Below are 27385 nucleotides of genomic sequence, written 5' to 3' on the forward strand. Positions count from 1 at the left end.
CGCCTCGAGCACTTACGCATGCATTTATGTTAGCGGCAGGAGGGGAGGCGTGCGCACGGAATCAAATGGTCAAGTGGCTTTCAGCAGTCGCCAATAGCCCAAGCTTCGTATACGAATACATACATATGTATATGTTTGTCCGTACAAAGCTAACACACCCCTCTGCTGCCCATTGTAATTGGGTATAAAAGCACTTTTTACAATGTAGTCGCACTGTGTTCGCATAGATAAGAATGGCGTTTATACAAATCCACACATATGTATGCATGTGTTAACTCATACATATACACATATGCATATGCATATGCACTTGTTTGGTTGAATGTGCGCGCACCTTTGATCACCCGAAGAGGTGTATTGTTATCCGCTGCAAGTGACTAAAACTGAAACCATAAGGCGATGGCGCCAAAGTCAAGCGAAATCTACTCCCACGAAATTCTTTATTCATATTCAAAGCAGTTTTATTCGCCAGATATTTATGCATCGCAGATATGCAAGTATTCATGCGACATCCTTTCAGCGCTTTTTCACCGATATTTGCGCAGGAATCGCAAAGTTTGTCACCCAGTCTCAACCACGAACCGCGAATAATTTAATTTTCAAAGAGCGAATTCATTCTCTTCAAATACATAGGCTATAGTGTACGAAATATTTCTTGTAGACATACTATCCTGCAATACTGATGGAATATTTTCCTAGCTTCTATTTTACTTCAAATAATTGCTTATTCTCTTTACTTTGCATATTCAAAACATATGTGAAAAGCTCTTTTATTGCCATTATGTAGACACACGGGAGCCTGATCATTCAGGAGCTCGCAATCTCATGGACAATATTAAACCACCATTTGTTAGGATGTGGTATGTATTTGTGATCTTCCGAATTTGTATTTAGAATGCCTGCAAATACTTGTACCGAACTCGTTCAGTTCCATTCGGGAATGTTTAAGTTGTGCCTATTCGTCGGTCGATAATTCGAGTCGAAACTGAACAAACCATTTTAATTTTTCCTAGAGACAAGTTATTGATGAAATTCGACCATAATGGGCTTGGAACGTTCACCAAAATAACAGCACATCGCACAGAAACGACTGTTATGTCCTACGAAAACGAAATGTGCTCAGATAGCAATGCGCACAGGCCCAGCCAACGCCGCGACAATTTTCAAAAGGTGTTCACTAATGTATCTATACTAGGCATGACCTAAATCTGAGGAACCCGGATATCAATATTGGCGTTCTTTTACAACATCACACACTTTAAGCAACTTGACAGAGAGTTTGTTGCGCCATTTAATACGCGATGGGAATGAGTTTAAATAGCGAAGGCTCTGAGCCAGAAATTTTGCGGCCTGTTCAGATTTTTCCCTCAGGGTACATACATACATATGTACGTACCCGCTTTGTGTACACTAGACGCCATTTACATTCAAAATCCTCATTGGACAGTGCTCCTTGGCCCCCTTAAGCCATTTGAGCCATTTGCAATTTACAATTCATTTTCCTTAGTTGCTTCTGTTGGACAATGGGCCTCTTATTCAGGTGCAGGTGGGGTGGAACTTCACAGAAATGAGATAAAAGAAACGAGTCGGGGCAGCCAGCACAGAGTTCGGCAAACAAACGCTTTGGCATGTGCAATTGTTTACATAGACCTGCAGTCATTATTTGCGGCATACGTTAAGGCGCTGATCGGCTACAAAAGATTCGATTTGATAAATTTCCGTTTTTCTCCTTTGTGCCGTTCTACTTCTCGCCCAAGGCTCTGCTTTTGTATTGTTTGGGGTTTTCTTCTTTCAAAGCGATTTACAAGCACATTTGCGAATGAAATTTTGATTTCACTTTTAAAAGTTCCATTTTCGCATAAGTATAGTGCATATGTATGTATGTGTGTTGTGTTTGTATGTGCGCATATATGCATGTACACATGTGCGAATTCTAATTTCCGTGCTCTAATCGCACATACACCAATCGGGCATGCACATGTATGTGTGTATGTATGTATGTATGTATTTACATGTACTTAAGTGAGCTTCCTGTAGTTGACCATTTACAAAAACAAACTTAGCTCCTCTATTCATCTACTCAAGTATTCATTTAAACATTCATTTTTACAGCTTGAAAAATGAATTTCGCATATTGGACAAGGTTACCATTTATTATAATGAAATTTGGCATGTACGGGTAACGCCTGCCTCCTATGTACATATGTAGCGAGTATATAATGTACAAGGCAGCAGTAGATTGCATTTGTTAAACCATTTATCATGGTGAATAATATGGAGTTTTGCTATTTTCCTCGCTTGCACAAATTCAAGTACGAATGTGAGTGGATATGTGCTTGTGATAGATTAAATATTCAATTATTCCTTACCTTTGAACAGAGAAAAGCTAGAAACGACTTCACAAATCTCATAAAAAGTTCTTCAGGTTCTAGAAAAGTTCAGTTTTAAAGTCAGCTTCATAGCCGGTTTCACACACAGAGGGTTTGTCCGGAAAGTAATAGGACTGAGTCGATTAAAAAAATGACTGAACCAACCGTTACAATTCTTTAAAAACTTTCTAAAAAAGACTCCTTCTGCGTCGATGCAGCGCTGCCAGCGCGATTTCTAAACATTGAAGGCGTCGCAGAAGGTATTCGTCGGAATAGCCTTGAGAGCCGAGGTGCATGCTGCTGGGATCCCCTCTGTCCCCCCGCCTCAAAATGCTTGTTTTCATCGGCTTTTTCAGACAAGAAAACAAAAAAAGTCCGGGGGGGCACATCTGAGCTGTAGGGCGGCTGCGGAGTCGTTAGGATGCCGGGTTGGGCGTTTGTCCAGGAGCACACCACTCACATTGTCAGTATTTGTCGAAGTCGCAGGTCTCCTAGCACGGTCTTCATCAGCGACCTCTTCCCGGCCCTCCAAAAAGTTCTGGTGCCACCGAAACACACCACTTCTTGCTAAAGCAACATCTGGGTAAGTCTGCTCGGTCATATCGAAACGTCTCTGAAGGCAGATTTACCGAGTTTCACACAGAACTTAATCGCGTACCTCTGCTCTAACGAACGCTACATTTTCGGCTTGCACCACTCACAGAAGCACGTCGCGCGAAAATGTTTGTCCTGACACTTCAGGTGTTCGGAGACAACTTACCAGTCGCTCGTTCGTTAGAGGAACTCCCTCTACCTAATCCAGTAGGCGCACGCACGCTCCGAAGTACAGTCGCGGCGGAAGAAAATTAGTCCTATTACTTTCTGGAGAAACCATATAAAGTATTTTCTTCAGACGCAAGTTTCAAATTCAACACCAGGCGGCCCTCAGAAGCGTAACAATTAACTGCTCTTCTCAATATTCAAATCCATGGTTCTACAAAAGATCGTCAACTTGGAAAATTATTTGAAGAGCATGTTCTGATGCCACCACAATAACAACAACTTTGTTCATTTTGGGTTCACATAAACAACGATATTTCATTTCACAGCAATGCAGCTTTGGGGGTAATCTGGCCTAGAAATTTCAAAAAGCCAATTTCTTCCACATTTTCAAAGTTTAGACCCTTATGCCCTTAAAGGGATTTTTAAAAATCCGAATTATTTTCGGAGCGGATTTTGTGACGTCAAACGCCAAACTTTAAACGCGTTAATCTCGAAACTATTTTTTTTAGGCGTTGGCATGACATTTCAAGTTCTGCTTAACCGATTCCTTTGAAATTCGATAGAAATCTTTGTTATATAGTACATATCTCACAAAGTACGTTGCGAAATTTTAAGTATATTTTTTTTAATTCGAAAAAGTTAAAAAGGAAGAAAAACCTATTCTTTTTTTGTCAAGTCATCGCCATTTTGTGAGTTGTTTTCCTTTGTCAAAGGTCATTGTGATACCGATATCTTTACTATTCAAGAATTTCTTCAATTTGTTTGTTTTAGATAACTACAAGGGTTGGAATCATGTAAACCAGGAAGCACGTTTTTTTTTTGGCAGCCCCCACTTTCATTATCCTTTATCTTAATTTGAAGAATCCTAAAATTTAGGCATCTAGTCCCCCTCATAAGAGCATTAAGTCAGAGTTAAGAGACTAAGTCAAATGCTTCAAAGAAAGCATAAGCACATCCCATATACATACTTTCTATACCTTTGCATGTGTGTTGCATGCGGGCTGTTTGGCCCACGCACGACTGCTTTGAATGCGCTCATTTGTTCGGATGTCAACAAGTTGACATATTCTAAATTTGCGTTCCCTTCGTTTCGGTAATTGATTGCGGAGCCTTTCAGGCATATGAGCACATTACGCCGAATTAGAGGCACATATCCACATACACACATATCGACATACAAACATGTGGATGAATTTGCATCTGGGAAACTGAAGCTTTAAGAACTCTATGCAACCCTAACCTAAAATAAGTTTTTACATGACTGTTGGCATGTCAATATTCTAAAATGAACCGGAAATTCACAACGTTTATTCAACTTAACTTATCATTAGCAGAAGACGACCACAAACATTTGGAAATATTGAGTAGTACTTCCTTTAAGGACGTCTTCCCGACAACTTGCCGATTCTTCATAAAATTTTAAATTTTTCGTCGGGGCCTTGGTTACGCGAGACACGTGCGACCCCTCAAATTTAGCCCCAGCAGATGTGTACATTCTCTCCTTTGGATACAAAAATTATGTAAGACGAAATGAAGCGCGAGTCAACAGAAATCTTTCAACTAAAAAACTGTTTGGCACAAAAAGTAAACAAATAAATTGAGTTACAATTTCAGCAATGAGCAAATAGACGCGGGCGAAAGAAACTAAAACATCGAATTATTAAACGAAAAGCGAGGCAAACAACGCAGCTATACATATGCACATACATACATGCATTTGTATGTATGTATAGACAAACAGAAACAAGCAAATTTTCAGCAACTCGAGCGACTAAATCAAAAATCCATTCACATACACCAACTCAGCCAAAAGCAACGCAGTCCCTTGGTCCCTCAGTTCGGATGCTGGTTCGGCCGAGGTCCAGTCCGAGTCCAAACTCGTATCGAAATCATACAAAATTATGTCAACAACGAAAACATTGCAAAAAGAAGCAAGAACAAAAGCTTGAAAATGAGCGATTTTTAACAGGGCGGTGGGCGAGAGGCGGACCCGACTGCAAATATTTGCGTTAAAAAAGTTAAAAGGCAAACATTAGCAATAACGGAACGACTGCAAGGATGCCAAGAACAATATTTGCTCCAGTCAACTGCCAACTGCCAGGAAAACTGAATATGTAAGTTGCAGATGTACGATTGGGCATGTGTGTGTTTGTTAGTGTCCGTAGGTACATGCATATGTAAGTATGTGTGTATGTTGATACAAACAACGGCAATATGAACATCGAAATAACTGAAAATGATGACAATGATTATGTGTACCTTGGAACATTTGACAAACACACGCGCTTGACTTCAAACCCGCTATACTCGCTGTATACTAAAAAAATATAATATTATATATGTGTGTTAATGTGCGTGCGTATGCGTGTACGTGTACTTCTGGCTATACAAATAGAACTTAAAATCGCAACGTCCCGCTCGTTTGACTGAGAGCTTGCTGTTTATTCGCCGATAGCCGAGACGTTCACTCCCGCGCGCTCGCACTTGCGCACCCATAAGCTTCAACCCTCGCCACTGTAATCAACTGGCGGTCGGTCAACTCCCCTCAGCGCCGGAATTTACAACAGTTTAAAGCGCTTTAAATTGTTTCGCAACTGTGGAGGGTGGCTGGCCAGGAACAAAGGCCAAGAAGTGTGGGCGCCAAGCTGCCATAACGAATCTCGACACATTGGCGAATGGCGAGCTTGGATTTACATGTTTGCATTTAAATGGATTTGTAATGTGCACTCACAGACACTCGTGCTCATGCAGACACACACGCACTTTGCTATGAAGTCCTATCTCCTTGGCAATCGCACGAAACACACACTGAATTTCACATCAAGCCACACACACGCACAAACACATTGGCTGTTGCCTTTCGCCCAATTTGCATACTGTGATTCCAAATGGCGCCTGACGAAGCTGTGTGCTTATAAAATGGCCGGCTTTACTTGATGCGTTGGCATCTAGCCTCCGCAAAGTAAACCATGGTATCAAGCAGCGTTTACCGTTCCACAAAAGAGATCATTTTACTCGTAAAAATGTTTAGCAAAGTTTATCTCTTCCCCGGCCTTTTGTCTTGGCCGAATTTGAAGCTCCTTCAACGTGTTTACACAATTAATTAACTTCACGCATAGCTTCTCTCGACGCCAATCACATTGCCATCGCTATTAAGTTTAGTGATGGTGTCATGCGAGTGACAACAGGCTAACAAACTTGACCATTTGAAATAGTAAACCCTTTTCGTATACTTAAAACCATTTCAAGAGGCCTAATCATTTAACGCACATCATAAAAATCACATCAAGTGTTTTTTATTTACAAAAGGGTAAGAACACACTGTACAAGCACTCAAACCCTTACATAACGTTCTTTAGGCATTAGAGCCAGTGGAGCAGTGGACAGAGGAGAAATCGGAGAAATTGCGCTAACCAACTTCTTCAGCAAAAAAGGGCGAGCAAATAAGCTCGTAGTATTCCAGAGGAATGATGAAGAGCACTGCTTGTCAATGTACATATGTATGTGTGCAAGTAAGTATATACATATGTACATATGTATGTATGTACGTATAAATTGCAGATATGATCTCAAATCGCATGCCAATATCTTTGTTTTTCATGTTTTCTTCTAACGGCATTCAATTTTATTATCTGCAATTCCAAATGCCTAAATGTATGTGTGTATATAACTAGTTTATTTAAATCCAAGCAGAACTCTTTAACATGCGGTGGCTATCTTATTTATTTATTATTATTTTTTTTGTATTAATTTGACTGATTTTCGTTTGCTATGAAATGTGGGAATGATTTTTGTCCAGCAAGAAACCAGAGCTTACTGTTTGAAATTTTTATAAATAATTAATTCACTTACCGTCAATAGATACATATATTGCGATTTCTCAAAAACACTCCAGGAGCACTTAGTCATAATTCTTTGCATTGCACAATTTCCTTAAGCCTTCTTCTTCTTCTAGAAAAGAGAAAAATCAGGATTCAATTACATGAAGTTGTGTAGTTGGAAGTGTGTTTTTTCTTACGAAAGTATCTTTCAATCGTTATTTTCAAAGTATCTTTAAGTTTTTCTCCAGATTGTCTTTTTTAGATTTCATTTTTTAAGTTTTTTGTAATCTATTCGTATCCAACTCTCACTTAAAAAACACACATTCACAGGACGTTGCAAAAGAACACACACTTTTATTGGCTGGAGTATTTTAAAAAATTATTTTAAATTATAAAAAGGAGGTAAAACAGCTGATTTTGGTATTATGTGGAGAGAACGTATAATTGGTTTTGCCAATTTTTGATCTTCTCCACGTTCCTTCCTATGACTGTATCATGGCTCACAACCGAATAAGCGCGGCGCCCAGCGTCAAATAGTTTTAAGCAGCGAAGTAAACTGACTATTCGCAATTTCAATTTATTGTGAATGAAGTAGTCAAGTGACAAGTGGCAAAACGGCTGTTTTTAGACAACAAATAAACTGATTGATATCGCGTACTATTGCAGAGTTTAATAAATTACGTGGCGTTCTGATTGCTAATGTGTTCTTTATAAACTAGATGATGGAAATTATATTCTAAAAATTCCAATATTCACATAATCATAACTTAATGGCTTTCGTCCAAGTGGTGCAGGTGATACTTATCGCCGGCTTGTCATTGGTAGCTGGAATCTTAGCTGTGGTAAGATATGTTTTTAAATATACATATATTTGTTACGGAAATATATTTCAAAAATACTTTAGCTTTTTGTTATACAAAAAGCCATAACAAAGCCATTTCCTGTTATTAAAAGACGTAAGGAGGAGAGGCATTTCCTTGACCCGATAAGGATACAAAATGTTGATTTCCCCTCTGTGGAAGATGCACCAACAGTCCACTTAAGTGTTATTATACCAGCTTATAATGAAGAACAACGGTGTGAGTAAAATGTTTAAAAATACATTTTCAACAAAATTACTAAATACAATTTGTGGTTTTCAGTGCCAAAAATGTTGGAAGAATGCATGTGTTTCTTAGAGGAAAAAGCGAAAGATGAGATATTTACTTATGAAGTAATTGTCGTTAGTGATGGGAGTATTGATGGCACAGTTTCTCTTGCATTAAAGTATTCAAAACGCTACACCGTGAACAAATTTCGAGTGTTAGAGCTTTTGGACAACCGAGGCAAAGGAGGAGCTGTCCGTTTGGTAGTTGAGCAAATATTGAGTCATAATATTATTTTTTTAATTATACGTATTTTTGAAGGGAATGCTAAGTGCAAGAGGCCGATACCTATTATTTGCTGATGCAGATGGTGCGACAAAATTTTCCGATTACAATAAGTTGGAAAATAATATGAAAAGTATTACAAAAGATTGGCAGTCAGATGGAATTGTGGTCGGATCGCGCTCACATCTTGAGCAAGATGCTATTGCATCACGTAGTCTATTCAGGTTAGTAATGCGATTTTATTTAGCAAGTGTGTGTTTTGCAGCTTTAAGATGTTGTTTCATATATTTTTAACAGAACACTTCTTATGCACGGTTTTCATTTCCTTGTATGGCTCTTTGCTGTCCGAAGTATACGAGATACCCAATGTGGCTTCAAGTTACTAACTCGTTCCTCTGCACATACTTTATTTAAAAATTTACACGTTGAACGTTGGGCATTCGATGTAGAGCTTCTTTATATAGCGGAACGCTTGAAAATACCAATAGCTGAGGTGGCAGTAAATTGGAAAGAAATTGAAGGCTCTAAATTGACACCGGTCTGGTCGTGGATTCAAATGGGAGTTGACTTATTTTTGATCTGGTTCAGGTATACGATCGGAGCATGGCAACTATGTGACCAAAATAAAGAGCATGTCTCGTAAAAGTCAACAATTTAATTTTAATAAGAAATTCGCGCAAACTTACGTTCCAGTACTACTGCATTGTTGAAACACGATTGTTTAAACAACAATACATACATATTTAAGTATTCTAAAAGTAAACCAAACAGATGAATGTTTTTTTTTTTTTAATAAATATTTGCATTTTCTCGAAAAAAGAAGTAATAAAGTCTGGGAGACCCAAGTTATTTACCTAAAAATTATTCAGTAAATAAAATTTCTTAAATATAAGTTTCTAGATCAATTAGCCTCCTTGTTAAACATTTAATTTAAAACTGTATTTTAACAGATATATGTATGTTACATTTACATGTTATATGTAACACCAATGTCTTCTGTAGTACTTGCCATACCAAAACAATATGTTGAAGAGTATTTTGAAATTATTATTGTTAAAACAAACATTTACCCTCCACAAGGGTGTTCCCTTTATGACAATATTTATCTGTGATTACAAAATATCTTCAATATCACTCACGTTAATAGGAGACATGTTTTTAATGTATTTTATACCCCTTATACGTCTACAAATAAAACGATATGGTTTACCGCTTTGTACCATGTCGGATACAATTACAGAGATCTGGCAACCTGAAACGTTTTACCCGGTGAATGTTAAACGAGATAAAGAAATAATGAACAAAAGAACAATGATCAAAACTCGAAAGTGGACAAAGAGAAACGATCGCCTTGGCGCAGTCGTAGAGAAGAAGAGTGTACAAGCAAAGCAGGGCTTAAATGTAGTACGCGGTATGGCAGAGGATTATTTCCGCGAATTTAGCTGAAAAAATATCAAAAAGTAAAAATTGTATTCCTAATATGTGCTCGCAAAATTAATAACCAGGTGAATTAAATAGTATATTGAAACACAATAAATACGATAAGTTAATTACCTAAAATATCCAAAGATATAAGTGCGTGTTTATACATTTGCGGAGTAATGAGTAATGAAATAAAGCACAAAACAACAAGTAGATGCCGAAACTACATTGATTGGACGAAACGTCGGGGTAGGGGCAAATATGAATGAGTCTGAAATTCCTAGAATTGAGACCTGCTAAATTCGTTTGGATACGTTTCGTTAAGTCGTTCAAACATTCCCTTGGTATATGTACGTATATTTTATGAAATGCAATAGCTTTCCTTCACAGTAACATTTTAAAAAGTGATAAGAGGTATTCTTAATAATTTGATAAGCTGTTGGCGTTAGAAATAATTCAATGCTTATCCGACAAAGGATCTGTATATAATGAAATCAAAGACGAGGCAATGCTGGTGAAAGTTTGTGCATAAATAATATATACATATATATTTAAGAAGGACTTAATACACTCTCGTTCTGCTTATAGATGAAAGCTTAATGTTAAAATCAATAAATAACAATAACTTATAAGCCAAACGCGGTCAAAATATAATGCTCCAGTAAGAAAAGGTTTTGAGTCCTAAGTTAAGTTTACTTAACCTCATTAAGCAGTTGACATAATTATTTAATAACGGAAAATTTTAGATTTTACCTAAAGTAAACAAGGCGTAAAAATTGTGTATTTCTCTATTACAGCCCGATCTCCTTTAAAATATGTGTATATGATAAATACGTAAAAAAGAAAAACAAGTGGTGCTTCAAGATAAAGTTATATAATTTCGTTGGAATCAACTTTTGCCGCAGACATGAACCGTTTCTCACATGGTAGCATTCGTTCATCTTCTTCTACAGTTTGCAGTAGCAAATCATTTCAAAGTAGAATGGATAAGGTTTCCGAAAGGCTGTATGATATTGTTAAAAGCGGATCGATGGTAAAACGAGCTCAGAATAAAAAACGTTTTACACCAGTCAACTATAAACAACGATGGTTTGAACTCACCAAGAAGTCATTATCCTATTTTGACGTGGAAAATATTGAAGTAAGTGCATTCATTACACAGTTTGTAGTTAGATTAAAAAATAATGCGAATATACAAAATTAGGGTTAAAAGCTACTTCAAGTAAATGCGACATATCCAAATACATCGTAAAAAAACTGATACGAATCAGAATATTTCCGAAAAGGAATATATCTATCGTACCTCTATGTCAAACAATAGTATATTATAGTAAATACAAATGATAAGCATTTATGTATGTAGTGTTAAAATACTAAATCGAATTGCACCTAATCCAGTTGAAACCAACTATTCTGTCGGAGGAATTCTATTAGACAATAAATACGGGCTTCAATGTATTTACATTGTATTTAAGTAATGCAACATGTGTAAATGCCGGTCTGTTAACATCAACCCTTATCTATTACTCAATGGCGAAGAACTACTTTCCAGTCTACAATATGGTCGCTTTTGCTTCCATTGTTTGCTAATAGGCTAGGCATTTTATCTCCTATAAACATTGTAGACAACTATATCTAATATATTTTAATTAGCACATTGAATTCAGTGATTAGAATGTCGCTCAATCGTTCAAAGAATCGGAGATTATACAGCTTCTAACCATTACTTTTCTAATGGTCCCTTGGGCGACAATAGTAATATTTTAATTACAATTCAGGTATTAAAAAGCTTCTCGTAAAATCCATCGATGATCAGAAGTGGCTTAAGGCTTATAGGTCCCTCTAGTTCTCGGATATAGTAAACCCAAGGCGCCAACAATGTGTGGAAAAATCGGTCAAGGTATCAGACAAAGCAATGAACGCTAATTCTCAGCGCATACATACCTATATATATGTATATCAGATATTTATATTATGTTTTCAAATTAGGTATTCGTTTTTTCAATATACATTTACAATTAATATATTGAGTAAAAACTTTCTGATCTCTCCAAAAACGAAGGATTTGCACATCTGGCAATTATATTGTTTGCATGATTCTCTTTTCTACATAAGTTTTCCCAACTGAAAATCTCTACATAGGGAAACCCTCCCTGATTTGTTGTTTTCCAATTGGTATACAGGCGCATACATACAAACACAGCAGCAAATATCCCCCGTATCCTGGCAAGTGAGCAGGAATAAGTCGCTGTTTTTCGCTACCGTTAAGAACATTGATTTCATTGCTTGAAATAGACAAGTGAACATAAAGACAAAAGTTGTTCAACCTCAAATAAATTTATATTAGTTTTTTGCACAAAACATAACAGATTTTTGAATAATCAAAAGCATATAGCTTTTATAAAATATTTGCTCTTACGACGTTTTCCACGCTTTAATGAGTCGAACAATTTAATCATCCCCTTTGAAAACGGGCGTATTTTATGTTATTGTTTCAAAAGAAGTTAGTAAGCTTTGGAAAAGAAGTGAAAATTGTTCTAAATATAAATATATTTAGCTCAGCAGAATATTTATACAAAATTACCAAAATAAAGGTAATATTTACGATTGTGAAAAACGCACCCAAATCCACACAACAAATTTGTGAAAAATGTAAAAAAAAACATAAAAAAATATGCGGAATGGATTCACAGACAAATTACAAAAATTTATGCCAGTTTAAGAAGATTCACAAGGCGTTTTGAATGGGTAGAATCCATATATTACAAAATAAAAGAACAAACTTCCAAAAGCCCCACCCAAGGAAACTTATGTATAGAAAAATTTTAGTATACGGCACCGGTCATTGAGAGTATTCATGTAAGTATTAAAAACAATTACAATGAAACACCAGCAATTTACTAAAAAAAATCTCCACCAGAGCTATATTTTGAAATTTGGTAAAAATTCTTTTCGAAAAAACTTATGGAAATTATAAATAAGATAAATATGTACTAAAAGGGTGGTGGAAAGTGAACATTTGTCATTAATTTACCCCAGGATAGGGTGTCTATTCGGTATCAAAACAACGCGTAAGCGATAATAAGCTCGATACGTTAGATGGGGGTTCAGTGAACTTTTCGAAAATATTGTAAATGAATGAAACACTTTTCGCAGCTTCAGTACAAATGTTTGGCGATTATACGAAAAATGTTATATTGCTGCTATAATTATCACAAAAACGAATTTTTAAAATGTTTGTAAACAGACAAAAATTTGAAGTGCTTGGATTTGAATTTCATATTGAAATGTTTTTATTTGTAGCGTCGTCGGGAGCGTGGTCGAGTTCCAGTAAAAGGTGTTCGCTTGGTTGAAACTGCTATTGTTAGCGGAGAGGGTGGAGATCCTTTTGCACCAAACGTAAGTAAAATATTTAAGTACATATATACAAAGTCTTCCATGTTGAAAATGTTTGTTGTAGGGATTTCCGTTTCAAGTTGGTTATTGTGAGTCCTCCAATGATCAACAGCTATCGGGACGTTCTGTACCACAATATATTTTATATTTATTAGCGAGTAGTGAAAGGGAACGTGATGATTGGATACGTGCCATAAGAGAGGGTTAGTGAGTAACTAAGACGTTAATCCGTTTTTAAATTATTCAAATTTTAAAATGTCGTTATTGATTCATTAGTTTGTGAAGAAACAAATACGCCGAAATCATATCGTTTCCATCCAGGTCTTTGGACCGGTAAAAGGTGGTCCTGCTGTAAAGGAATAAGTCGAGCAACGTTCGGATGTCAGGCTGCGACCCATTGGTTGGAAGCGAATAATAATCCAAGTGAGTACACCCGAATTTATACTATTAATTACATTATTTTTACATACGATATATTACTTATTGATACCCTACAATGTTTTGGTATCACATAGCTGTAGGAACTGAAATTTAAGTGTTATGCTCATCAGTAGAAATATGCTAAGGGCAACAATTTTCTTATTTACTTGGTTCAAAACAAGAATGCTTGAGTAAAATTTCTTTAAAATAAAATTCTAGCGAAATATTATTAAATGACTTAATATTCAGTAATATTTACATATGTAAAATTGTCAAATTATTTATTTCCTGACGTTTTTTTTTAAATGAGTAAATGTGTCTACAAATACACAATAGTGAGTAAGAAACTGTTGAGCATTTCCGAGGCAAGAAATACACTCAAAATTCAAAAACCGGTTGCGATTTCTGCCAAATTTATGAAAAAAATAAAAGACTTTGGGAGCAAATCGTAACTAAGAAAAAGAAGTGATAATTGAGTGAAATAGCAAAACGGTGAAACTTTTGTTCCTTAAGTCTAGAGCCTAACTAGAGACTGCACGCTAGATCAGCAGACTGTAGGGCAAAAGGCAAACGAGTTTTACTTATTTCTTTGGTTTCATATGTTTTGTTTTTACCTTTTTGATGTCTTACACATTCTCCCAATAGTCGAATTGTGTACCACCATTATATGAACCATTAGCACAGACACGTGCAATGAACTTGACAACTTTCAACAATAGTTTATTTGTTTTCTGTTCAGTGCTCATTTATCCAAATTATTTGATTTTTTCCTATTGTACTAAAGGTAAATACATATGTATGTTACTATTGTTTGTTTGCTTACACTGAAATCCACATAAACATTTGAAGAAAGTGTTCATGATTCTATTAATCCAGGATTTTTCTATTTACGTACATATATATGTCCAAAAAATATGGTTGTGAGTCACCACAAATATAGATATTGTACAATCCTTAACTAGGCTATGCGGCTGTTAGATCGAATCAAAAACTCGCTTTATTCTCTATTTTGACTCAGAAATTTATCTAACTTACTAACAACTCACCCTGTATTCGTGAAAATGTTAAAATACGTACATGCGTGCTCATGTAATTTCCTAAAATATATTTGGAAAAGTTTGTCTTGCGGAGAGTCCATGGTCCATGATCGATTAGCTATGAAATACTGGTTTGTCTATAGCGTGTACGTTTGTGTGAGTGTATCAGCATCTCTGTTCATATCAACAAAACATAGTGTTCACCTTTTGATTAATGATTTGGTTATTTTGTGATTCTAAACGTGGGAAATTAACCGGGTAATAAAGCCTAAGACATTTCTCTTGTAGCTGACCACGCACTTTTCGTAAGAACATATAAAGTCACTTAACATCTATCGCTTGCCTGGTTGAAGAAATTTTTATTATTTTAAGCTTCAATCTAACATATACAAATTGATTATGAATCAGGAAAGACTATACATCTTTTAATAAAAGCACATATGTTCATATATAAATATGTATGTAATTACATATGCACATATACGTAATATATTTGTATTAATATTTAGCCCTTAGGGTGCAGACATATCCGTAACCTATTGGAATCGATTATTTAACACCGAATATTTATACCCTGAACAGGGTATATTAAGTTTAGAGTTAGAGTCGATTTAGCCATGTCCGTCTGTCTGTCTGTCTGTCTGTCTGTCCGTCTGTATATATACGAACTAGTCCCTCAGTTTTTAAGATATCGTTTTGCAATTTTGCAAACGTCATTTTCTCTTCAAGAAGCTGCTATTTGTCGGAACGGCCGATAGCGGACCACTATAACATATAGCTGCCATATAAACTGAACGATCGGAATCAAGTTCTTGTATGGAAAACTTTCGCATTTGACGTGGTATCTTCACGAAATTTGACATTACTGATTAAGGTATTAATATAATCTCCGAAAAAATTGTTCAGATCGGATTACTATAGCATATAGCTTCCGTACAAACTGAACACATAGTTACTAAAAGAAATGCACCTGTAAAGGGTATATTAGCTTCGGTGCAGCCGAAGTTAGCGTTTTTTCTTGTTTCTAACAATATGTAAATTCAATATTAAAATATTGCGTATGCCAAAAGTCATATTTTTTAATAAATTATTGATCAAGAATATATTGATTATACATACATATGTATGTATTAAAGTACTGATATATTTGTGGTCTTAAAATAAATTTCATTAAGGCAAATTTTATTTATTTCTTTCGAATGAAAATTCAATATAATATTTTCATTAAAATTGCCATTTCAAACAAAAAAAAATAACATTTGCATTTCCATACATATGTACATACGTTCATAAAAGGAGTTATATTCAAATTATGCACCCATCTACATAGAAGAAATTGTAGGTATATCCTCAAACTAGAATTGCTTGGGGAATGGCAGCGCCGAAATCACTTTAAATATGTTTATGCACCAAGTCATTGGGTGCACTGAAAATGATGTGCTATTTAAAGTTCACACAAATGTGCAATGTGTGCATAGATGCTTTAGTGTGTGCTATAAACGATTATGTACGTAAATGTATGTGTATATTTACGTAGCCTAACTTCTAGTAAAGATTCCCCCTTTTTGAGAGTTCTTCGAAATTCTCTGCCCAACCCAATTTATCTTTCGTACTCCCTTCTTCCAAAAATTGGTTGGTTAAGGCTTCCCAACTTGTTGAGCAAGCTGCTTTGAGCAGAAATTGCTATGAGAGGAAAGCAGTAAGCACTATCACTCGGACCGTACCACTTTGGTTTCAGTTTGCGGCGAGACTCAAGCGAATGTGATCGTGCTGCGAGACACCTCTTCGGCGCCTGAAGTGTGTGTGGCATTGTCTGTAGCTCCGGTAAATTCATTGTTGTGGTAATAAAGTAAAAATTAACATACACATGCATACACTCGTCGGTTTTTATGTATACAAAACGCAAAATATGTGCACAGGCTTGAAACGTGTTTAAAATGTATGATTATTTATTTTTATTTTGTTATTGTGTCGTTTGGTTGAGAAAATGTGAATAATATCTGCTAGAATAGAAAAACGTCGGTTATCTCGGTATTTTTCAGCTCAAAGACGCTAGAGTATTTATTTTTCCATATTTGAAACCGATTTCTATATTTCTGTTTAATAGTAAAAGCCAACGTGTTATCTGCGATCTTTGACTAGCAATGCATAAATACACAACTAGTCCGAATGAAATTTCTAAATTAATATTTTTAAACTCACAGTGCACAAATTACAAAAGTAGCTCATTGCAAGTTTATATGTTTATTTGTAGGAAGAATTAATTAAAAAATGTGGAAATTGCATTTACATACAGTCAAGGCCAAATAGATTACGGTGTTAATTCATGTATAGTATATATAGTTATGTGTGTGTGGCCTTCAAAGAAAACAAAGCATTTAGGCATATCTTCCTTTTCAGAATAACAAATAAATATAAATGTGAAACAGTTCTCAAAGGTTTATTGAATGAACTATACCGTACCTGTACGAGTACTATTCCAGCAAAACCAAAAAAGTTACAAAAAGCAAAACTCAAGAGTGACTTTGTGATGAGGAGCACTCAACAACGATTGACGAACGAAGTCTTGTGAGAAAGCAATAGTAAACTAATTATGTATATATGTACATATATGTATGTATGTGAGTATGAGTGTATGCATGTAAGAAAATAAATTTCTTTATATCGTAGAACTGTTTTCTCATGCTAAGCCTTTTCTATTGGCTCTGAAGTTTAACTTTGATAATTTGCACTAAATGAGCATTTCCCTAAACCGGTTCGGTACTTTACCTGTTACCTTTACCGTTCGCAAGATAAAGTTTGGGCGATGTAAACGAAGAAAATGAAGTATTCACGTCAAACATTTTCTTAGAAAATGTATAAAACTCATTCAGAACTCATCACGAATTCGATACGACCTGTCTTATTATGAGTGTGTTATCTTTGGATCCCTCAGTAAAGAATGCACTTATATCCATACATAAACATAGGAATGTGTAATTTCGTATAAATAGAAAATAACCAAAAGAAGGAATATCTGAAGATCTTACATGGATGTCTTAAGACCCTTAAAAGAAGTGTTCGCAGATCAACATGTCAAGCCACTCCTTAAGCCACTTTCATATTTTTCGCTTTCTTCCTCTTTCTCTCTTGCTCATGCTTGTTTTGCTTCTTGGACTGCTCATTTATTCACAATAAAAATATGTTGACTTTCCTTAAGCAGGTAATTTTTTGGTGGAGGCTAATTTCTACATAAATATATATTTATGTTGATTCAGACATGTGCATATGTATATGTATGCATATCCTATTTATTTGTACATACTTACATAAATATGCCTTGAAAAAATAAATACGCTTCGTGTGTATGTATGATAACAACAACAATCCAAAAAATTAATCAACTCTACACCTACCGTTTTGTGATAACACTATCTATCCATCTGAGGAGAAAACAACATACATTTGAAACGCATGTCCTTGGTCACATTGTCCACTCTCAAATGCGAAGAGTATACAAACTTTTCCACAGAATTTTGTAATATAGGTATCCATTTCAAATATAAAGTTATACACATGTGTGCATTTGGTCGTCTATGTTATTCAAAGATCGCAAGTAGATTGGCTTCCAATAGCCTGGTGAACACAATTAGTAACTAAGTGAAGATAGTAATAAACTTTGAAGCTTACTCTAGTACCGTGGCAATGAAAGCCGAATTTATGCAGAGTCGGCTAAACAATTAATCTACATCTTGTGGTGCGCAAATGATTCCGTGTGTTAGCTTCACGGAAACCAGTGTGCTGGGCAATATGAAAGAACGTGTAAAAGAAATGAAAGTGTTTGGCTGTCGTTTGAATTTCTGGAATAATGTCGGACAATGCCTGCCAAGCTCAAAAGGTATGTACATACTTATTACAAATAAGAAGCTAGATGTCTTTAGTATACCTATTTTGAGATATCACTAAAATTTAAAAATTAATTGTTATAAGTCATCCCAAAGGAACTAGAGCCATCTTAATATATTTTAATAGCGTGCAAAATGCTAGCGTACTTCTTTCATCGATCGTAATGACAAGGGCAATTCATTAAAGCCGTCACAATATGTTCCCAACAGGATTTCTACAAAGTTTGTCTCCAGGCCTGATCAAGTAGTATCAATGTTAATCCTTCTCGCCTGTAGCACTATCGAATAAATCTATTTATGTACTATATTCTCTTAGTATTTATGTACTATTGCGGTAACTGCATGTTCCCAAAGTTAGGCAAACATTGTAGCTTGCTCGCAGCTGTTGCTGACGTCTTTAACTTATTTTTATTTTATTTTATGTGTGTGTTGATGTATCTGAAGCAAACACATGTGTACATGTGAGTGTCTACTATTGAGCTGCGAAACCAGAAGCGAGTTTTGCTTGCTTTTCATTGCCGTTGTTGTTGTGTTGCTGTTGCTATTGCTGTTGTCGTACTACCAGATATACACAAGCCGTGCGTTGAGTATTTGTACAAATTGTTGAAGTTTATTTTTTATACCACTACTATTACATATACATATACAGGTGTGTGTGTGTGTGTGTGTGCAGCACGCATTGTGTATGAAAGTTGAGATACTTCGACTTAAGTTTATTTGAATATGCATAGTGGTTTTTCCACTTTTTTACCGTTTCTGCCAGCTACTGTCGCACCAACTGGCTATGCCGTTGACTATTGTCTCCTGATAGTAACTCAATTTAAGCGCAACTAAATCTGAAGCAAACTTCGCTCACAGCTCTCTTCTGAAGTGGCCTGTGAACAGTTTTACTGAATGCAACAACAGTAACCACAACGACCGCGATAGATGCATAGACGCAGTAACAGGTTGGCAGGTTGGATACTATTAATATTTCTTCTTCTTGCCCAGTTGAGTTTTAACTTTTATTAATAGAAGATCGTTGTGTACTCGCAATGCCATCGGAGACATACATATATACATAATTGCATATATACAATTATTCAATTTCTCATGGCTTAAAAAATCTAAACCTACGGATTTGACGACGCTGAAAACAGAATATTAATAATAGAAAAATCAAGAAATTTTTAATTAACCCACATCAGGGCGACTAGACGGCTTTTGAATACACTTGTACTTTCAAACAGCAACCATTTTTCTTACAACAAAGCAAATTTCGTTTGCAGAGTGGAAAATTGCACTATTCATAGTGTGTAGACTACATACATATCTACATAAATATCTGGGTTTACGTAAACTAAGGCAATAAAGAGTGTTTGCAAAAGTGAAGTGAAAAGCCTCCGATGGTTAGATATTTTGCTAAGTCGATAAAAACGGTATTTTTCTCATATTCGCGTATGTATGTATGTACATATGTGCATTTGTGTTATATTCGCAATGTTGAAAACGAAATAAATGAGTTGAAAAAATAATAAATAAAATTTACTTAATATCAGTAAAAGCCAATAGCGATCCAAAGATATACCCAAAAGATAACTGACTAAAAGTGGAAAACTTAAATAAATTAACAGAGTTTTAATTGTGAAGTTTCGATCGAAAATTGACAGAGGAAAAAGCACACTGTTCGGATGTGCGGATTCGATATATTTTTCAACATTGTACTTTGTAGAGACTTCTTCATTTTTCCACTCCGTGTTGAAGTACAAACTAATTTTATTGTTGTTTTTACGCTGCGTTGCTTGTAGCTTCTTTATAATTACATATATGGATATGTATATGTGCATATGTTTTGAAGAAGAGGCTTCGTCAATGTGGTTACTGTAGTGTCTTGCTGATGTGTAGTGTTCTTCAAGTGTTAATACTTACTTTATTTATTTATTATTTCTTTTTTATAACCCATCTAACTTAATGTCTTAAGTAATTACGGACGAATGCATGTTGCGTACGTGTGCGTTAAGGCATTTATGGTGTTTGGCTTATTGGTGGACTGCGTTTGAAGGTGATCGTGCAAGTATACCCATTAGCTGTTTGGAAACATACGCTTATGCTCACACAGCAGTCCTAAGGCCTATGATTATACTACAGTTTGTATGTACATGTGCTTTTTAAACCCAACATACAATTTAGTTTGCTGCAAACTTAAAGTTAGTCCAGAAGCACAAATTAGAACTCTAAACCGAAAGGCTTTCATTGATAAGCCTGCCATCAATTTTATGACAGGTGCTTGAACCTAATATTAATTAAGATTGTTGGACTTAAACAACACAGAAAACGTTCGTACCTCAACTAAAAGTACTAAAGAGCGGAGCTCTAGATTTTACATTATTCATACTAACGGATATATGAATATACGCATTACAAACATTCTCATAAAATAAGGTTTTTTAATGGGATAACCGCTAAACCAAATTTTCATCGCGAATCGTCTTCTGGTTTGAGGTTTCTTGCATAGTGAAGAAGTGTCAAAGCGCTATGGTGTCAAAGCTGTATAGGCTTACACGTATTTTAAAAATCGAATATCAATCAATTTAATCCATATAATTATATCAAGAAATCGGCTTGCCAATTTACAACCCAAGTCATCTGATTTGATTTCGGATATACTTATAAACCAGCCGTGTCCAACCACTTGGAAAGCAACACTCAGCACATTATTGCCTAGAGCCCGTTTAAACGCTAAATGTAATAAAATTTTCGAACTTAAAATATACATATATTGACCACTTCCTTTCAATAATTTAACTTTAATAAAACTTGTATCCCTCTAAAAAAAACACCCTTTACATGTTTGTAGTTACCGCGCGCGAAATTTACAGCAGCATATTCGCACTCTCACGATCACTTCACTTGCCGTTTTAGCAGTCACAGATTATACCCACTACAGACAGTGAATTGAGTAAAAGCAAACACAACCGCTACTAGCAACTGAGTGCTTTTAACAGCAAGAATTTCCCTGCAAATTCATCATTCAATTGCTGAACGTCTAAACATAAATTGAAAGTGAAAACTATTGTGTGTATTTGTATTATTTGTTGTTGTTCAACACCTTGCGTCCGGCTCCAGGTGCATCTATTCGAATTAACTGGTGCAACTATGATGCTTTTATCCGCTTTGAAGTTGGGTACGTTACTAGGTATTGTATAAAATGTGTGTTGATTGTAATCTAGTTTTATTTTATTCTCATTTTCCTCATGAGACGTTAGTTACTAAGCAAAGTTGCTCTTACAAACATATGATATGTATTTATCCAAGATACGAGTATACATACATACATTTCTCATAAAAACAAAAAAGTATATGAGCCAAATATGAGAAAGTTGAAAAGTAGTCGTAGTGATGATTTTGAATGCATTTGTGGCCGATATCTTTCAGAAAAATCATTTTGTTGCCGTTCGGTGCTTTTTCAGCAAAGCAGCTGTTTTAGGAATGTTGCATCGTCTATTATGGCAGGTTGTTATTTTGTTGCGATGTGTGGACGTACGCAAACTGCTTTACATTTTATTTATAAAGCACCTTTACAGTTACGTATTTGCGTTTTTAATCAGTAGAAGTTTTCTTCAAAGTAAACTGAGCTTTTAAAATAAATACGGCAAAGAATATTCATACATATGCATGAAATAAATTCAGCTGAGTCTATCAACATACCCCGGTTCGCGGGAGAATTTCATAACAAATTTTATTATTTTTTTTATGTTTTGTTTTATATGTACGTCATGCTTAAAATATTCGAATTAACACCACTCTTCCCTCAGCTCCCGATGCTCTGTTGCTGATTTGCTACTAAAAAAATACATCTATAGCAAGTTGCTCAATAAAAGCAAATCAGAATTATTGCAACCAAAGCAAAATTTTGAAGCCAAGCAAAACAATGCAATATTTAAATACATTGAAGCTTGCTGTTGGTATTATTCTGATGAACATGCGTATGTATTATTATATCAGTTAGTTAGCAAATAGTGAGTGAATTCAATAACCTGCCAAAATAAGCCTTGAATCTATACACATAATTTTGTGGTTTGTCCATGACTCAAGCACAATGTCTGCGCACTTTCTTCGCCAATATGCGACCTCCGGTTGACGTGCGTTAAGCCACCAACCGATTAAAATCCCACAACGAGCTCAAAGCTAAAACACTTTATACAATTTTGGTTGCGCAATTGCAGTTGCAACTTTGTTGGTTTGAAAACTCCTACACTAAATGGTATTCGCTGTCACTTTGTGCGGACAATGTACTAAAGGCCATTTGTATTTTTGGTTGTTATGTACTTATAAGTATGTAGAAGCACAAATGCGTGTATGAGCCTAGTTACAAACATTTTCAATTTTCAATAAATTTTGCCATGAGCTTAATATTTAATTTCAATAATTTTTATAGGTACAGGAAGCTCCCCTGCCCAGAACACCACTCGTAGTAGTAGTCCGAACAACTCCACCTCGACCAGTCAATTTAATCTGCATCAGACCAGTTCCGGAAGTTTGGGGAGCTCGACACCTACATCTGCACCGCTACAAGTAAGATAACTTTTCTTTAGAGATTTTTCCACTTTCATACTTTCACATGTTCGGCTCCGTTTAGCCTTCGGTTACCACCTTTAAGCAATCACCAAATATTTTGAATAGCGGCGCTACATCATTGGACAACACAATGCCGGGAGGTATTCCAACGCCGGGTACTCCAAATTCTAAGTCTAAGGTAAGCTTAAGCTCTTGCAAATAGTAATTTATACATGATATATAACTTTGTGCTTTTGTGTACATTTGCAGGATAATTCACATTTCGTCAAAGTTGTGGTGGCTCTTTACCCGTTCAAAGCAATTGAAGGTGGTGATTTATCGCTCGAAAAGGTAGGGTAGCCTTTTTATTTATGAATAGAATGCATTTACAATCATGTTGGTTCTTCATTAGAATGCTGAATATGAAGTGATTGATGATTCCCAAGAGCACTGGTGGAAAGTGAAGGACGCTTTGGGCAATGTGGGCTATATACCAAGTAATTACGTTAAGCCGAAAGCTTTACTAGGCTTGGAGCGTTATGAGTGAGTGCACAAATTTCCCAATATTTATTCAGAGTTCATTGCATTTAAACAAACATTATTTTGACACGCAGATGGTATGTTGGCGATATGTCTCGCCAACGCGCTGAATCTCTTTTGAAACAGGGTGACAAAGAAGGTTGTTTTGTGGTGCGAAAATCATCGACAAAAGGTTTATACACGCTGTCTTTACATACCAAAGTGTGAGTAGAGCAAAACACTCGTATATTCGAGACAACAAACGAATAACATTTGCATATGCTTCTCTTCTCTCTAACTATTTAGTCCACAATCTCATGTGAAGCATTATCACATCAAGCAAAATGCGAGGGGCGAGTACTATTTGAGTGAGAAACATTGCTGCGAGACCATACCGGACCTAATAAACTATCATCGACATAACTCCGGGGGATTAGCGTGCCGTTTAAAATCATCGCCTTGTGATAGACCAGTTCCACCAACTGCTGGATTGTCCCACGGTAAGTGGTATTAATAATTATTTGTTTATTTACATTTCATTTACATTTTTTAAACCATAGATAAGTGGGAAATTCACCCAATGGAGTTAATGCTCATGGAAGAGCTTGGTTCGGGACAATTCGGTGTGGTACGACGGGGAAAATGGCGCGGATCCATTGACACTGCTGTTAAAATGATGAAGGAGGGCACAATGTCCGAGGACGATTTCATTGAGGAAGCCAAAGTGATGACCAAATTGCAACATCCTAATCTTGTGCAATTGTATGGCGTTTGCTCGAAGCATCGTCCTATTTATATTGTTACCGAATATATGAAACATGGATCATTGTTGAACTACTTGCGCCGGCATGAGACCACACTGATTGGCAATATGGGTTTGTTGTTGGACATGTGTATACAGGTATGTATAATTGATTTCTCCGTTAGTTTGCAATTCACAACTTTACGTTATCGCTTTATTATTGCGCCACAGGTCAGCAAAGGCATGGCTTACTTAGAACGCCACAACTACATTCATCGTGATTTAGCCGCACGTAATTGTCTCGTTGGCTCGGAAAATGTAGTAAAAGTCGCAGATTTCGGTTTGGCTCGTTATGTTTTGGACGACCAATACACAAGCTCAGGTGGCACTAAGTTTCCTATTAAATGGGCACCGCCGGAGGTGTTGAATTATACGCGTTTCTCTTCCAAAAGCGATGTCTGGGCATACGGTACTTAGCCTATATTCGGAATGAGTTCAGTTTAAACAATTTTCTCGAATTTTTCATTTAGGAGTACTTATGTGGGAAGTGTTCACCTGTGGCAAAATGCCTTACGGCCGTCTTAAGAACACCGAAGTGGTGGAACGTGTCCAACGTGGTATTATATTAGAAAAACCAAAGTCATGTGCAAAGGAAATATACGATGTAAGTAAGGGCACACAAGCCTTTAGCTTTTCATATAATAATTGAAATTTGCTTTTACATTACATAAATTTGTGCTGTTAATATTTATAGGTTATGAAGAAATGCTGGTCTCACGGTCCGGAAGAGCGCCCCTCATTCCGTATTCTCAAGGAGCAACTAGCCCTCGTCGCTCAAACACTAACTGACTAAGCTTCAGCAGAGTTTACCGATGCGACATCAGTGATTGTCGAATTATGTACTGAGTTAATTTATATAGACATTAGCTAAGTAATCGAGGAGTGAAATATTAGGAAGGAAAATAGAGTTTGCCAAAAGCTTATTCTTTAGAAACAAGTAAATGCTAAGTAAAATAATCAAACTGCTAATATGAATTCATAATATCATCCATCTCTTAAAGTAGTCAATACTTTTGTGGAAACTAAACAAAAATATATAAGTAGGAACATAAAACAAGTCAAATAATTAAAAAATATGAAAAAACAAACAATTTCATATTAAGAATAGCGATCTTCGCAAACGTGCGATTTGCGAAAGTATTCGAAAAGTTGTCAAGCTGACTTAAATACATACATAAGTATATGAATGCATCCTAAAATGTTTGTAATTTTTTCAACTAGCCAGCCACGTTAATTAAGAAATGAACAATTGAAAGAGAGATTTTTGAACTATTTTTAGTAAGAAATAACGTTTAGTATGCTTTTTTATTGTGCTTTTTACTTTTATATACACAAAAATGAACGTATGCATCAAAAACTAAATTTAGATATAAATAACATAATTCGAATATTGAAACTGATTAAATATAATGCCTATGGATATCTTAAATGTAAGTCAAGACGCCATGTATGATGTGAGAATAGAGTTCACGTTGAAGAATTTATGTATTATTTCATATTTTTCAGTATAAAACTGCGGCAAGTTGAGAGTAAAAATATAATTAAAAAACGCATATATAAGTGCATAGGAATGATTTCTTTTATAAAATATATATGCCTATCCAGGCAAACACTCACCGTTCTAATATCTGTTTTTGGTTTACATATTACCATATATGTATATGTATATGCCTATGTGGGTAAAAGAAGAACATGAACGAACACATTTATTTTTAAGTCGCATTGTGTGCGCATAGTAATTATGAATTAATATAAATTCTTTTGTGATTTACTTTTAATATTTGCAGATGAAAGTGAAACTTGAATGCACCTTATGCGTATAGCAACCGCCTGTATTATTCACTTACACATATACATTTGTATATATGTGTATTTGAAAACATTATATATGTATGTATGGGTGTATTTTGCGATATTTCAAGTTTTATTTGATAAATATTTGTAGAACTATGATTTACATCACTATTTTGATGTACAATTACATATCCGTTTATTCATATACATATGTACAAACATGCATATGTATTTCTGTGTTATGCATTTGTACGACACGCAATATCCAAGCATTGGTTTTTTTATTATTCGTATTATCAATGTTTTAGTTGTATTTAAATTATTTTGTAAGATGTAATAAGAAAATAACGAATAAAAACATACATACGCGTTTTTATCAGCATTTTTTTTTTTATTTTATTTATGCTAAGGCAAATTAATCGCCTCATAGAGCGCACATGTATTGAAATAAATTAAATCCAAATGTAACCAGTCTATAAAAAGGGAAACCGTTTATCTGCTGAAAGAGTGACACGGCGATGTCAGTTTACACAATGGGAATAAAGGTTATGTGTGCTAGTGTTAGCAGCACAGTGCTTTGATTCCATTTAAAGTGGGCCGCTGCGCAATGCACTTTGCTTTTTTTCTACCTTCTACCAAAACCTCACATCCCTTATTCAAACATAAAATGTGTACATGGACATCAATCATTTTGAATATTAATTTTGATTTAACACAGAACGAAAAACGAAACTCACGATTCAAATAAATGCTTAAGTGCAGTTTGGTGCAGCATAATTCTGTAATTAAACATTAAGAAATACAAAATTGCGTTTATGATCAGGTCAAGCATTGATGGCCACACATGTCACCGAATATATATATATAATTCTAAGATAAATCCCGAAAAATAATGAAGACGAACGAGTTAACTAAAAACAGTTATCAGGCGTTTATGGCATGATGAGTGTGATGCGATGCAGTAGAAATACCCGAGTTGAAGTTGTGTCATTCTTCAAAGCGGTTGTGAAATGTTTCATTTAAAATCATATCACAGCCAGCTTTGAGGAGCGATACGATTTTGTCAACAGCATCAATGGATGGCCACTAACTATTGTTGTTGGCTCGTTCTAAATGTTCAGTTCGGTAATTGAATGCCAAAAGTTTAAATTTCACAAATTAATTAACGTTCAATTTAAACTCACCAAAAAGTATGTTTTTCAGCGGTACATACATATGTCAGCATGGTAGTCAACTTATTTATGTGTGGGTGG

General features: G+C 35.5%; 2 protein-coding genes and 1 long non-coding RNA gene across 9 annotated transcripts in view; 2 read left to right on the forward strand and 1 right to left on the reverse strand.

Moving 5' to 3' along the window:
* The window catches only part of LOC126752367 (uncharacterized), a 196534-nt gene that overhangs the window by 142407 nt on the left and 26742 nt on the right, over positions 1-27385 (reverse strand). Inside the window, exons 1-2 of one of the 2 annotated variants that reach the window (XR_007665988.1) lie at positions 7150-7246; positions 6984-7082 (exon numbers count right to left, since the gene is read on the reverse strand). This is a non-coding gene — a long non-coding RNA (uncharacterized LOC126752367). Of the gene's footprint in view, positions 1-6983; positions 7083-7149; positions 7247-27385 lie in introns of those variants that run through there. The other variant, XR_007665989.1, reaches the window with a different exon arrangement.
* On the forward strand, positions 7564-9183 carry LOC126752362 (dolichyl-phosphate beta-glucosyltransferase). The gene is made up of 5 exons (XM_050463106.1): positions 7564-7794; positions 7857-8031; positions 8095-8300; positions 8359-8546; positions 8620-9183. Exons 1-5 carry the CDS (start codon positions 7723-7725, stop codon positions 8963-8965), a joined length of 987 nt encoding a protein of 328 aa, XP_050319063.1. The 5' UTR covers positions 7564-7722; the 3' UTR covers positions 8966-9183.
* Positions 9285-26514, forward strand: LOC126752350 (tyrosine-protein kinase Btk29A). Of its 6 annotated transcripts, XM_050463074.1 has the most exons (15): positions 9285-9827; positions 10542-10885; positions 13048-13143; positions 13205-13343; positions 13417-13563; positions 22899-23035; positions 23100-23216; positions 23288-23368; positions 23430-23560; positions 23632-23760; positions 23843-24036; positions 24097-24437; positions 24510-24747; positions 24809-24942; positions 25033-26514. In XM_050463074.1, the coding sequence occupies exons 2-15, from the start codon at positions 10652-10654 to the stop codon at positions 25129-25131; spliced, it is 2217 nt and encodes a 738-aa protein (XP_050319031.1). In that variant the 5' UTR covers positions 9285-9827; positions 10542-10651; the 3' UTR covers positions 25132-26514. The 6 variants fall into 6 exon arrangements, with proteins under 6 accessions (XP_050319031.1, XP_050319032.1, XP_050319034.1 ...); XM_050463077.1 differs by lacking the exons at positions 9285-9827; positions 10542-10885; positions 13048-13143; positions 13205-13343; positions 13417-13563 and adding exons at positions 19482-19899; positions 21318-21656; XM_050463079.1 differs by lacking the exons at positions 9285-9827; positions 10542-10885; positions 13048-13143; positions 13205-13343; positions 13417-13563 and adding exons at positions 19482-19899; positions 21383-21656.

The sequence above is a fragment of the Bactrocera neohumeralis genome, chromosome 3 (assembly GCF_024586455.1).
Source record: "Bactrocera neohumeralis isolate Rockhampton chromosome 3, APGP_CSIRO_Bneo_wtdbg2-racon-allhic-juicebox.fasta_v2, whole genome shotgun sequence".
Classification (NCBI taxonomy): Eukaryota; Metazoa; Arthropoda; class Insecta; order Diptera; family Tephritidae; genus Bactrocera; species Bactrocera neohumeralis.